Source organism: Lonchura striata, chromosome 8 (genome assembly GCF_046129695.1).
Source record: "Lonchura striata isolate bLonStr1 chromosome 8, bLonStr1.mat, whole genome shotgun sequence".
Classification (NCBI taxonomy): Eukaryota; Metazoa; Chordata; class Aves; order Passeriformes; family Estrildidae; genus Lonchura; species Lonchura striata.
In genome coordinates, this window is record NC_134610.1 from 23,321,185 (window position 1) to 23,334,791 (window position 13,607).

Here is a 13,607-nt window from a genome sequence, read left to right on the forward strand (position 1 = left end):
ATATGCCTTCTCTAACACAGAGCTTCACTTTCTGAGTATTAGAAAGTAGGGGTGCTTACATTAGGTCCACTCAAACATTTTAAGCACAGATGTATGAGCTTAGTAAATCAATAGGATATCTTACATAGCTTGCAGCATTCCCCCCCTTTATATACAAATCCAATTAAGAGGTGCATTAAGAGGTTTCCCAACAGCAACTTGCATCAGTGGTGTCTGATAGCAATTATCAGCTAGCTGCTGGTGGAAAAGCTAAAAGGCTTCCTAATATGTAAAAAATATATATTTAACACTTTAAAATGATAAAAATGCATAATAATTTAAAATTAAGTTTTTAAGCATAATTACTTTGAAACGCATTTTGTCTGTTAGTTACCTGTGCACAAAAAGGTGTCTTCTCCTTGGCATGCAGTAATCACAGCACATTTGATGTTTCAAAGTTGTCATTAAACTGCCAATGAAACTGCATTAGTATTTAAAAACCGTGGTTTATCTGCACTAAAAAGAATGTAAATTATCTGCACACAATTTAAATTATTTGCTAACACAACCAATTGTTTCCACTTCTTTCAATATATCACAAAATTATACCAAATAAAGTTTCCTTCACTTTTCTTCAGGATTCAAAAGTCAAAAAAGAGCAGGGCTAACATTCTTTGGCCTATAAACTGTAAATATCATTAGTACCTGCAAAATTAGCTGAACTTTTCTCATTGAACTGAAATTAAAATGGGTATTTTCACTTTTCTTCATAATGTTTTCCAATATATTTCCTCAGCACATAAGAAATTTTAAGAAAGCATTTTTTTTAACAAGAGGTATTTATCTCCTGACTCAGCCTTCCTCTTGTCTGTGTTATATTCCCATAATTTTTGTGGTAATAGAGACCCATGTAAACTAAAGTCAACAGACAGGAAAAGAGAAGGCTGTTACATTAATTTTCCTTGCTATTTTGAGCTCAAGTGTCACTGGTGCTTTAAATACACTAAAAACCTTTTAATATATCCTGTTTCTATTCATTCTTGTATCAACATAACTAAAATTTCAGTCACACAAGCATCTATTTTGATGAGTATCTTTGATATGTAACATGTTGTGTTCCATTTTCACAGAATCAGATGTATTCTCTCTCACAAGTTCCTTCAGAAATTCATGTTCCAAATTAATCTTGGAATCACAAAAAATGGTCCTAAAATACCCTGTGTTTGGGAGATCTGTATAAAGGGACCCAACAGAAGTGTGAAACCAATGTCCTTCTTCTGTGGTTATTTAGTCTTACCTGTATTTCCACACAGTAAACCTAAATGAAAAATATCTTGAAGTACTCCTTGAGTCCATAGCATTGCAGAAAATATGCAATTAGATTTTTAATAGAATTTTCAATGAAGATGCAGTCTTGACAGGAATCGGTCACTATTTAACTGAAGGAAACTCAAGTGGGATGCCTGTGGAAATCAAAATTTAAAAATGGTATCACATAATAATTTCCTAACACCTGATTTTGATCCTGCAGAAGGAACTCTGCAATTGCCTGCACTATTACACATCAGGAAATTGTGGAAATGGCACACTATGGAAGACTCAATCTACTGAGACTCGCAGTGACTCTGCAAGGAACTACAAATAGAGGAGCTGCTTGGCTATTTGCCTTTTTATTTCAGAGTACATCAGTTCTCCACCAACCTGGAAAATATGGTATCTCTCCAAAGAGATAATTAATTAATTAATTACTTGGAACCATGTTATGCAAATCCAGATACTCAAACCGTTTGTGGCTGTGCAGCTCACATTCAGGTACTTTTGCAGCTATTACATACGTATGGATTTTTATTCTGTATGTTTCAATAAATTTTTAAAATAGATATTTTTTAAAACCAGAACAGAAATCTAACAACCTAGTATTTTTACAGTCTTAACTCCCTTTTTACCAATACAAAAATCTGTAGAGATACTAAGTCAATCCTTCAGAAGTTAGGAATTACCAAACCTTTGCTTTCATCAATTTCTCAGCATTTTACCTTCAGAACTATTAGAGAATTTAGACTGTAGCTCCAAAAGCTTTCCTTTTTCCTCCTCCTTAATAATATCCTTAAACAAATTAAAATTATCCTGTAGAAAGAATTCAGAAAAGTAGAGGCTATTATAACACCATCACCTGTGATAACTTTTGCAGAAAGCCCATGACAACCTCACTTTGTGATCATGACCTACTGACACTTTTTTTACTGTGATGGAAAAAAATGTTCCCCTCACCTTTCTGTCAGCTGGCACTGATATCCTTGGCCAACAGGATGGAACAAGAAGTGCTATATGATCCTGCTCTGCACACAGCACTTCTCCACCCACTGCTGCACCTCCAGAGTGGCTTTATTTGAATACTGAATCAGTCAGTCCCACAAAGCTATAGAAGTCCATGGTCCAAATCTATTTCTTTTCCAAGAAAAATGTAACCCTATTAATCCTACTGAACGCAATATAAAGTTAAGTGGAGAAAAGCACCTAACATTTTTATGGACACTAATACAACAATGCACACACATTTTACAATAAAAGAGCTTGTAGGTATAAGCATTTTCTATGGCTGTCAGTCTGCACAACTGATCCATCCCTAGGAAAACAGGATGGCATGTACTGAGTCGATCACCTTTCCATTCACTGTCACAAAACTGCACACTCAGGATTACATTACCATCAAGAGCAACAAATAGTCATCATAGTTTTAAACATTTCAAATACATCCAAATTTAGCAAACAGGAACACAGAAAATCTCAGTGCTCATTTCATTACCATGAACAGAACTGACTCCATCACTTCCAAGTCATTAGTTGTAATGTACTGAGGGGTGTAACAATTACAATCCTTCCCTTTCTGTGGTTATCTCCCCAGCTCACTCCTTGCAGCACTGCACGTGATCTCTCTTTAAAAAACCTGAAACACATTTGCATCTTTTGGAATTCCATTGTTTGAATTATTTTTGCAACCAAAAATGGCAGAGGAAAAGCTGCAAGTAGAGCCACCTTTCTTTTCACAGTAGTAAATGCACAGACAAGTAACAATGGATTACTTGAGCAGAGGGTTTTTTGCTTTTTAGTAAGTCTGTATCTCATTGACTTTGATGGCTATTAAAGGTTGCTTAGTTCTAAAGGTTCAGTACCAAGTACAACCACAGAGGATAGAGTAAGAGTAAAGACCAGCACAGAAATCCCCCTCTCAGTTAGTTACATTCAAAAGCAGTATTAACAGAAAACATTTATTCCATTGTTTCAGTAAGCTAGGAAGCCCTTTGCCAGACACTTGATTTGCCTAAAGGCAAGGAATTCCACAGGAAGACAGCCGAAAGGCAGAGCAAAAGCTGGCACAGCCCAAGATGCTGTACTGGAGACTCAGAGTCAACAAGGTGAAAGTCAGGATCCACTGGCCCCTAGGAATGTCAAAGGACAGATAAGAGCAGTATCAAGATTGGACTACACACACTGAGCCAAAATTAACATCAGGGTTACTGGGGTGAGCAGTCATCAGTCCCAAGTTGTGCATGCAGCTGTCACAGGAATGAGTGAAGAGCTTCTGATACTGCCCTGGGTTTGCATACAGCAATAAGACCCTAAACATAGTAAAAAAATAAAATTAAATTTAAAAAATCCTAAAATAAAATAAAACCCTGAAAATAATTTACAGTGTTTGTAATACTTGCTTACTCTAATATTTTAATGAGATTTTATACTGCAGACCATTATTTACTGTAAGCAGATTCAATTTACAAATGCTGCAGAACTGGAGAGAGGGTGCTTATTAATAACCACATTAATTTACTTACATGTTTGCACTTTATATTAAATATATGCATACTTTTCTTGTTTTGGTTATTTCTAAATGAATTTATATCCTCCAAATACTAGCTGTAATAACATCAGCTTTCCCAAATGCAATCAAACAACAAAATTAAATTTGAAAAGACTGTATCAAAAAAGTCTCTTCATAAACAAGGTCTGTAAAACTTCAGTTAGTTCTAAACTAGTATTAAAGTAACATTTTAACATTGCATTAAGTACATTAAAAAAATTATATTTCCTCTGCCAAAACACCCTAAGAGGAAAAATACCTTTATCACTGGATTTATAGGAAAGCTGTTAATTTGAAATTAATGGATTTTTTAAAATAAATGGCTTGATTTGAAGCATAGTTTTCCTCTGGAAAAAAGGCATAAAACTGAAAAAAGTAAATACAGTATTTGAGACAGATCCATCAGGAAAATCTGCAGAGTAATAGCAAAGCCTGTAGGAAGAAAGCATTATCTTTACTGTGAGCAAAGTATAGTGAGATAACAGTTCTCAAACTTACAGTCGTTTGCTCCACACAGAATACTCTAAATGGTCAGATCCCACACCATCTTCCAAAAATATAATAATTGATGTATCCAGATTGCATCCTGAAGATTAAAAAGTTAACCAAGCCATGTACACTGCTGATTTGGTTTTAATCTAATTCCCTTCTCTGAATAAATTTCATTTTATTACTAATCTCATGGTTTTAAGTTATGAACCTCATGTTAATTTCTTTCATTACATGAAAACCTTTAACCGCAAAGGTACCAACAGGGATATTCACATTATTCAGGATTCTCCATTCAAAGAGAAACAAAGGACTTAGAAACAAAGCACAGGAGACGTACCAGTCTTACAAGGGAACAAAACTGTGATTAATATAACACTGACTTATGCAAATACCATCTTACTTTTGTGAAAGTACTGCTACCAGGAAGAAAGAAAAAAATAGCCAGGACTTTCATATCCATTGAATAATATTCAAGAGCGGTTCCCTTATAGCTACAATGTATTTAATAAGAAAAATTATACAGACTTTCTAAATATATTGGGGGAGTAATTATTTTTACTACCATTTATCTTAAAAATGTAACATAAATAATATTTGGAAATACAGACCAGAACAAATTTATCTTAGATTTTAAAAAGATGATTTTTATTAAGCACAAACAGCTTTTAATACATTATCAATACAAATAAGAAAACATCTGTTTAATGAATTTGATATATCAAAGATCTGATGGGCAGGTTGCATACTGGCACAATAAAAATGATTTTTTTTTTTAAGTATTTCAAATGAAAATTACAAGGTTACCACAGTCTACACTGCAGGTACTTTCCTTACAGTCTAAAATTACTACATCACCTGGGCATGGGGGAAGCAAAGAACTAGTTTCATAATATGGAACTTCTAACACTTTAATTAGCACCACTCAAAGCTTGCATCAGCTGTCTAACTAAGAAACAGCTGACAGGTCAGGTAAAGCTTTACAGCAAATTTCAGTGCAAAGTTTACAGTTCCTTTTCATAAGATACTTGGAGTCTATGGTTTCATAGCATGTTAAATAATTATGGCTTGATAGATGTACAGTATTAAGATGCTGAGAACATTTACTTTGAAAAAAAGATGAGACTCGTAACAGCTGTGAAATGCATTTTAATATATTATACCAAATTCTGTAATATGCAAACAACATGCTGGATTACAAACTGAAGTCCTGTTATGAATTCATAGACAAGGTCAGTATTAGCTCTCTGGGGTAGTGGCTTCTGGTTGTCTCAGCTGTTGCTTTTTCAGGCTAACTAACTTCATCTTCTCCCTGATGTGTTCTGCTGCAGAAGCCATATCACTTGGGCTCCCAAAGTACTGCTCAGACCTAGAAAAAACCCAAACCACAATAAATTATCTGCAGTAAGTCAGTGCACAAATACACCTGTTAATTGCAGTAGAAAACACAATGCACATAAGAAAAATAGCCACTTTTTCCTCTTGTCATTTAAAAGCCACCTTTAAAAAGCTTTGGAGACTTAGTGATGAAGACTCAACAGCAAATTTTTATGAAATTGTTACAAATACTCAATGAGCCTTTCATATCCAAAAGACACTCTCAACAGAAGTTCAAAGGTGGTGAGACACTGCTGGTCTAGTGAAATGTGCCCCTGCCCATGGCAGAGGGATTGGAACTGGATGATTTTTAATGTCCCTTCCAAACCAAACCAATCTGTGACTTGAACAGCAAGGCACTATTCTAGAAGCACAACTGGATGCCTCCCTTCTCTGGGTCTCCCCCAAGTCCATCTGACAATTTTGCATACTGTGACAATATGATACCTGCCTATACATGAATTCTGAGTTTATAAAATTGCTGCATTATTAAAGGACTCTTCACATATTAAGTCAGCCACATGCTTTCAATTTGTGCCATCTACCTCTCAAACTGAAAGGAACACATGACTGTGTAATTCAGCTACAAAAAAGAACAGCTGAAATGTTAGGCAAACCACTAACCAAGCTGTCAGCAAAGGGAGGGTTTGAAAAGAACATGTGTTTCAGAAAAACAGGTATTAAATCTAGTTGGAAATGGCAGTAGGACAAAGGACTTTCAGACAGGCAAAACTGGACAGAAAAGTTATTCTGTGCAGGAACAGACTCATATTAGGAGGTAACTGGTCAGACTGCATAACTGCACATGGATCACAGCATTTCTTCATACACAGACACAGCAGAAGCCATGAGCAGGACAGGGAGCAGTGACCTGAGCTTCCAAAAAGATACTGGCAAAAGTCTGAAGAGGTGAACAGGCGAATGAAAATGCCTCCAACCATTTATGACATTTTGCATGTTCTTAAATCTCAAAGTATTTCTAATAATGAGCAAACCCTTTGCAAACTATTTGCTAAACACTTCAAAACCAGAATGCCAGGATGATGAGCAGGAGTTCCTGAGATAAAGGACAACTACCACACCATTTTTGTGAAGGGGGATATGCAACACTCTACTGAAATGCCAGAGGGGTCAAAAATAATATTCAGGATTGAACAGTTGCTACTTTTACCAGGTTACTAGAATCTGCTATGCAGAAGTTATACAAAAATACTTCAACAAACACGGTCAGTTTTTTTTTGTTGTTTGGTTGGTTTTTTTTTGTTTTGGATTTTTTTTTCCACAGCTATAAAATCCTCCACTATTTTCAAACACACTACTGAAAGAATAGTTAAAATCACTACTCATTCAGGCCTGGTCTCATCTTCATGATTAGCACTCTGTATTGAAGAATCTACACTGCAGAAGGCATATGGCATTTTGGAAATATGATGACAAATTTTCATGACCAGTTTCCTGCACCAGTGTTTTTCAGGTAGACTTCAGGTAACGCCTAATGCAGTTGCCGGATGTTATCTCATAAGATTTCAGCCTCTAATTCTGTATGCTTATTTCACACCTTTTTCATTATGGTGTGACATCCTACACATCAGAGACTTGCTCCATAGCTTGGCTGTAACTCACGTACAAATTAACTACAAGCTCAGCATAACAACAGACATCACTGAACAGAGAGAACGGAGTTTCATTATGGCTGAGATTGCAAATTCAATTTGCTTTTGTAGCTCAAGAGAATAACCAGTTTACAGTTAATATGAGTAATTCTCGAGGGAAGTACTGTTTTATTTACCAAATAAATAATATTAAGTTATCTTCAATATACTGGCTTAGATAGATAGAATTGCAAATAAATAATAGAAATCCTGTAATTCTCATCTGGTATCTTTTTTCAGGGAGAAGAGACTGGGACTGGTCATTCTTCTGTTACTTCTGCATACTGTGCTGGTGCAAAGACTGCATAAATCTAATAATCATTCAGTGTGAAAAAGTCACTAGTTTAAAAAGGCAGTGCGTTAAATCCTCATTAAAAATTCTTTCCCATTTTTTCACAGAAAGCAGACAGGTCCTATTTGAAATTTTATAAAACATACTCACTTTTCTGTTTCAACAATAAGCCTTCAGGATTCTTCTACATACAAGACTATCATACAATTTTACCAAAAGCATTATTCCAAAGACATTAGAAACCATTCTACATACCCATCGGGATAAACTACAGGCACTGTTAGTCTGTCCAACAGTGATTTCCCAACTGCTTCAATTTCATCAAATTGATCCATTTCATTAAAAGCTTCAGGCTGCTCTGGACATTCCTGCAAAATCTGTTTAAAAAAAGTAAGAAAATACAGAATAAAGTACACAAGGGATAGCATGTAGTTTCTTAAGTGCCATTAACTGTCAGAGTGAATGTTCTCTTGGCATTTCCACTGACACATTTACATGAGATCAACTGACATATATAATTCAAAAAAAGAAAATATCGATTAAGAAGACAGTTCAGGGCTACCAGTGTTTTGTATTAGAATGTTTTACATTACTTCTGAGAGGGAATAAAAATTAGTCTTCCTAGACAATATTCCTGCAACAAATGTGAAATGCATAAAAATAGCGACTGACATCATTAAACATACAAGACAGTAATGTAAAGTGGAAACACCATGGTCAATGAAGACTCCTTACAACAGGTTTCAAAACTAAAAACCATATCAGGCACAGAACAGGTAGGAATAAAGAAATCTGAACACAAGTCTTTCCAGATGGGACTGTAATCCAATACTAGCATTCAGTACTCTATTTTCTTCCACTTCTCACTCTGCCACTTCTTACTTTTTTCCAAAGCAGCATGGATATTAAGAGTCTATTTTCCACACAGACTCATATGTCCAACAGTGAAAGAAGAATAAGGTTTTTGAGCAAGAGCATTGTTTTGTCAGCCATTGATTTACTTTTCTTTAAACTTAAGACCGCCTAAACCCAGGAATTAACTACTGTAATAATGAAAGAATGCTCATAATACGGACTGAGAGATTTCACTCTTCTAGGAATCTATGAACTACTGAAATTTCATTTGGTATCAGGTAAGTCTCTGGAAGCACAGATGATATATTTCTGCTATTGTGAACCTCCATAAACTCCCAATGCCTGAAAATTCAAAGTATCTTCCACTAATACAAGTAAGAAATAAATAAAACCAAGGAGCAAAAGAATCAACTCTGAATCCATGCTCTCTTTCAATGACAGAATGAATTTATTTTACCATATCCAAGATTTGGATTTTACTGCAGTTATATGCAATTTTATTATCAATATTTGAAATACATACTCTAAACTGATTTTTTAAAACACACCACTGCACAAAGAAAAAGCAGCTGAGGACAAAAAGGTCCTACTTCTCATGACCTACATTAAAGGACACTGTCTCAAATTTAAGCATTTGAAAGCTCTCAATATTTTTCCCCTTCAGCAAGCTGTTACTGAATAGCAACTAATCCTCATCATACTGTTGCTGACTGCTCATCCTCCACTGTGCTTTGTGCATCACTTGACTGGGTGCAGCAGTGAGACATTTGGTTATAGGAGTCAGAAAACCATACCAAGGTAGAGGTGTGCTCAGGAAGAAAGCATGTTCAAACATCACCAGGAGCAAAATACGAGATGGAACAAGACAGCATATGTGGAAATTAAAGTGGCATGAGCTGCCTTCATTTACAGTTTGGGAGAAGGTTATCCCATCCAAAATCCACACGGCTTAAAAGGCAACACACCTTTAACTCTCCAAAGAACTTAAATGACCTGACAGCTTTGTATCATACCTTGCACAAAGACGTGTTCCTGGCTTTTAAGAATTACAGTCTTAAAGACACAAATAAATGCTTTCTCATCAATAGCAGAGTTCCCATTTGAATAGTGCTGTTCTCCTTTTTGCTAAGCAGGCCCTATACCAATACCAGTATATGAAAAATTATTACATTAAGTACTGAAGTTAATGGTTAGAAAAATATACATAAATTCTTCTTTCTGCCATTTAAAACAAAATATTTAAAAAGGGTAAATGTACACACTGACAACTTCATATTTCTTGTATTTTGTTTGCCTGAACTCGGGTAAGAATTGTTTTTCTTAATAAAACACAACACTCACCTTTTCAGCAGTTGAATGAAATGCAACAGCTGTTTCCAACCGGTGTACTCTTTCTTCAGAGGTCACTGTAAACTGTTTCCACACTCTGTTCAGCCTGGGCAGTGTGTCCCCTGAGGACCTTGAAGTGCATCGCAAGGACTGGCACAGGACCACCGTTGCCTGCAGTAACTGTCTCCCATAATCGTAAGTACTCTAAAAGTTGGATGGGAAGGGAGAATAAGTGCATGTAAAAACCCTGCACTTTACCTGGCAATGAAACAGCATCTTAAAGCAGCAACAGCAGGCAAGTTTATGGAAGCTCCACAATTTAGGTTCACAAAGTACAGTGAACTAATCTGGTCTACTAGAAAATGCTGATAAAGTAAGGATAAAATGGTTATGACCAAACACTGCTTTCACTCTTAAAAAAAAAAAAATCCAATATCGGCTCCTGGCTAGTGCTCACACTGGCAAAAGACAGCTTCCCAAGAATTCTGAATAGCTGTTTGGATCTTCCAAGGGATACTTGATATCCACTTCTGAGAAGACTGTCCCCCTGACTCCACTGGCACCATGTCTACGGTCAGCCAGCATCCACGTGCCCTGGGGCACATCACTGTAACAGCAAATGACCCTCCTGTCATCATCAACTCTTACTCATCAAAAGAGAAAATCAGTTCCAGTGCAACAGGTGGAATTAGAAAACATCACATCTGTTAATTAACGAGTCCAAATTGGACACTCCTAAAAGCAGCAAACGACTGACAAAACATCTGACCAGGTGCTTTGGCCCGGCTTGCCAAAAGTAATTTTAAAGACTGCTTGAGATATATCTTTCACAAAAGCCAATGAACTTTCATTGGTTGTTTGCATTGCCTGTGTGAAGGTTAACTAAGGTAGTGAACTGCAGCATTGCTGCTCTTGATGGAACTGTCAAATCTCATTAGGCCCATTGCCAACTTCGGCAATCAATTTCTTCACTCGGGCATTGAGGCAAACCAGTAAGACCAGTGACAGCTGTTCAATGACTGTCCATATAGATATTGATTCTATTTAGGAGAGAACGTGAAACTGCACAAACCCCATATTGCTAAAAAAAATTAACACATTTCACCTGTGCAACATCAACAAATTTTCGATGTTTCTCCAGTAAAACTTTTGTTTCTTGAGCATCATCTCCCAGTCGGATGTGTGTCTTCAGCAGAGCATCCAACAGTTCACTTAACCATTCTACCGCCTTAAAAAAGTTGAAAAGAATAAAAAACAAGTACATTAAAAAGAAATTAAACCAGAAGAGTGACATTACTTCAGTACTAGCATATACTTTTGATACAGAAAAAAAGTTAAATGAGCTGTCACAAGTTGGTGGATGCAATCCTCAAATATACTATTTGCAGACATTGCTATATCCTTTATTTTCACTGTACATATTCACTAAATAAAACTACATTTGAAAGTTGCAAAAAAAGTACTGTAAAACTACCAGCTCCCATAAATCAACCCAGTGGACTACAAAGATCAGAATGATGAAATTCTAGAGGTATTTCTGTACCTGAGCAGCATCCTCCTCACATTTAAATAATTGCACCATCTGAAGCATCTTCAGTCGCCGCACATCCACCATATCCTCACACCTTAAACAGCACACAGAAAGATTCATCAGCACATGTACAGCAGACACAAAGCACTCTGATGGTGACAACGTAATGAGAAACATTAAGATCCAAGCACTCATGAAAAGGTGATCAAAGCTGCTTTGTTTGGCCAAAATACCTCATGCCACAGACCACAATAAGAAACTTGCAATAAATAGAACTGAGCACTCCAAGTCACCAAAATCATGATCTTCAAGATTCCTGATATGGCTAACCTGGAGGCAGTAACACCAGAGATAGCTACCAGGTCTTGCAGCAGCATCCCAGGTTCCTTGCCTTGCTGCACTGGTAAGCTCTGCAAAACAGAGGCTTACATGGCTAAGACAGACTTTCTCCTATTAAAATTCAGATCAAAGTGGGCTTCAATATGACTTAATTCTGAATTGTACTGTTTGCTGGGGCAATGTTTTCTTGATGCATACAATGAGGCTGTTTCAAAGATAATACATTTTTCCATTTTTCTTTTTAGCTGATTACAGATGGTAATATCTGAACCCTTATATGATGATGTCCTTTGCTTTACTTGTCAGGAAGCATTTCAAAATCTAATTGATATAAAAATCGATCCTAATTATCTTGTTCTGAGTTGAGCACAGTTTTCAGTTCTTTCTCCAGAATTCCAACGAAAGTGTTGAAAATTCTTTTCTTTCCACAATGAGATGTAAGCTAATACATCCAGCAGAATGCTTTTCACTTCAATTTCAGAGCCTACTAAATAGACAGCAAGACTCACGCTCCTGTTCAGTGCAAATGGAATTACTAATGTCAACAACAGTTGGCTTTATAAACAAATGCAAAAGACTGTGTGCATGATCTTTTCCAAACTGGTTACAAACACAAGCTCTTCCAAAGAACAGTTTGTTAGCATGCTGCATTTTGTTTCATGTCCTGCAATGCTCACAGAAAGGACATCGGCTGCTCTAATAATGCAAGAAAACAGTTTATGGGTTCCAAAATCATAAACAAAGCAGCAAAATGCCCCTAAAAGTAAACATTACAACAAATGTGTATGTAAATAACAGGAAACACTCAATAGAACTTGGAAAAAAAAATAAAATTAAATGTCATAAAAAATACTATTACATGCTACTGAGAACTACTTAGTCCTTTTACTTTTTTGTTTCTCATCCAGGCTAAATAACCTTGTTTAATCATTCACAATCTGAAAGCTGCTTCATACCTTTGTCTGAAAACATTATTGATGTTTTAGACCTCTGACTTCCCACAATTCTATAACCCTTCTGAGAACACAGACCAGAATTGTGTAACACAAACAGAAATCAACTACCAATCTATACAGCAACACAATGACATTCTTCTTTCAGTTTTTTATTCCTTTCCTAATAATTCTTGGCATTCTACTTGCTTGTCCTTGTGTGTTTGCACACTAAAGCAATTTCTGCAAGTTTTCTAATATTTATCTTTGAGTTCACAGCTGATTCAGAGTCCATTACTGTGTCTACAAAGTCTTTGTCCCATGCACATCTCTTCTCACTATGGAACTCCATCTGCCATTTTACTGCACAGTGACACGTCCTCTGCAGCTTTTTGCAGCTGGCCCTCTAAACACAAGTATTGCTTAAATTAATAGCATTCAGAGGGCAGATGTAGAACAGTATTTTCTCTAAGCACTACCAAAACACATAGCTCCTAACACTAAGCTCCCTAAGAAAACAATTTAAGAATAGTGGAATTAATTTGTAAAATGGGCAATTTGATGCTCACTAGACCTTGCTGCTGCCCAGAGGCACCTCTCTGCTCAGCCAATGCCTTTGAACATCAGGCCTTTTCTATGGACAGTATTACATTGTCTGAGGGCTTCCAGCAGTAATACTGGCAATAGCATCTAATTTTTTCACACTGTTGAGTAGAAAAAAAAGGCAGTACTACAGAAAATCCAGTACTACTACATCTTTAATTATAAATAATCAAATTTTGAAGGAAGATGATGACCGGCAAAATCCATTGTTCTTTTAAATTCAACTCCCTCCAACATTTTTCCCAACCTCATCCTCCACTCTGTATGATTTTCCAAAACTCAAACCCCATGTCCTGGGATGACTGTACGGTCCTGCATCCCATCATCTGCTCTTTTGAAATCTATGCCTCCATTTTGTACCCTCACCTTA

General features: G+C 36.3%; 1 protein-coding gene across 7 annotated transcripts in view; it reads right to left on the reverse strand.

The window, feature by feature from the left end:
• Positions 1-4,947: 4,947 nt before the first annotated feature.
• SESTD1 (SEC14 and spectrin domain containing 1) overlaps positions 4,948-13,607 on the reverse strand; it is a 47,751-nt gene continuing 39,091 nt past the window's right edge. For all 7 annotated transcript variants that reach the window (XM_021552511.3, XM_021552506.3, XM_021552508.3 and 4 more), the window contains 5 exons: positions 11,376-11,457; positions 10,938-11,060; positions 9,845-10,036; positions 7,904-8,025; positions 4,948-5,696 (listed from right to left, as the gene is read on the reverse strand). In XM_021552511.3, the coding sequence (XP_021408186.1) occupies positions 5,567-5,696; positions 7,904-8,025; positions 9,845-10,036; positions 10,938-11,060; positions 11,376-11,457 (649 nt within the window). In that variant the 3' untranslated portion in view covers positions 4,948-5,566. The remainder of the gene's footprint in view (positions 5,697-7,903; positions 8,026-9,844; positions 10,037-10,937; positions 11,061-11,375; positions 11,458-13,607) is intronic.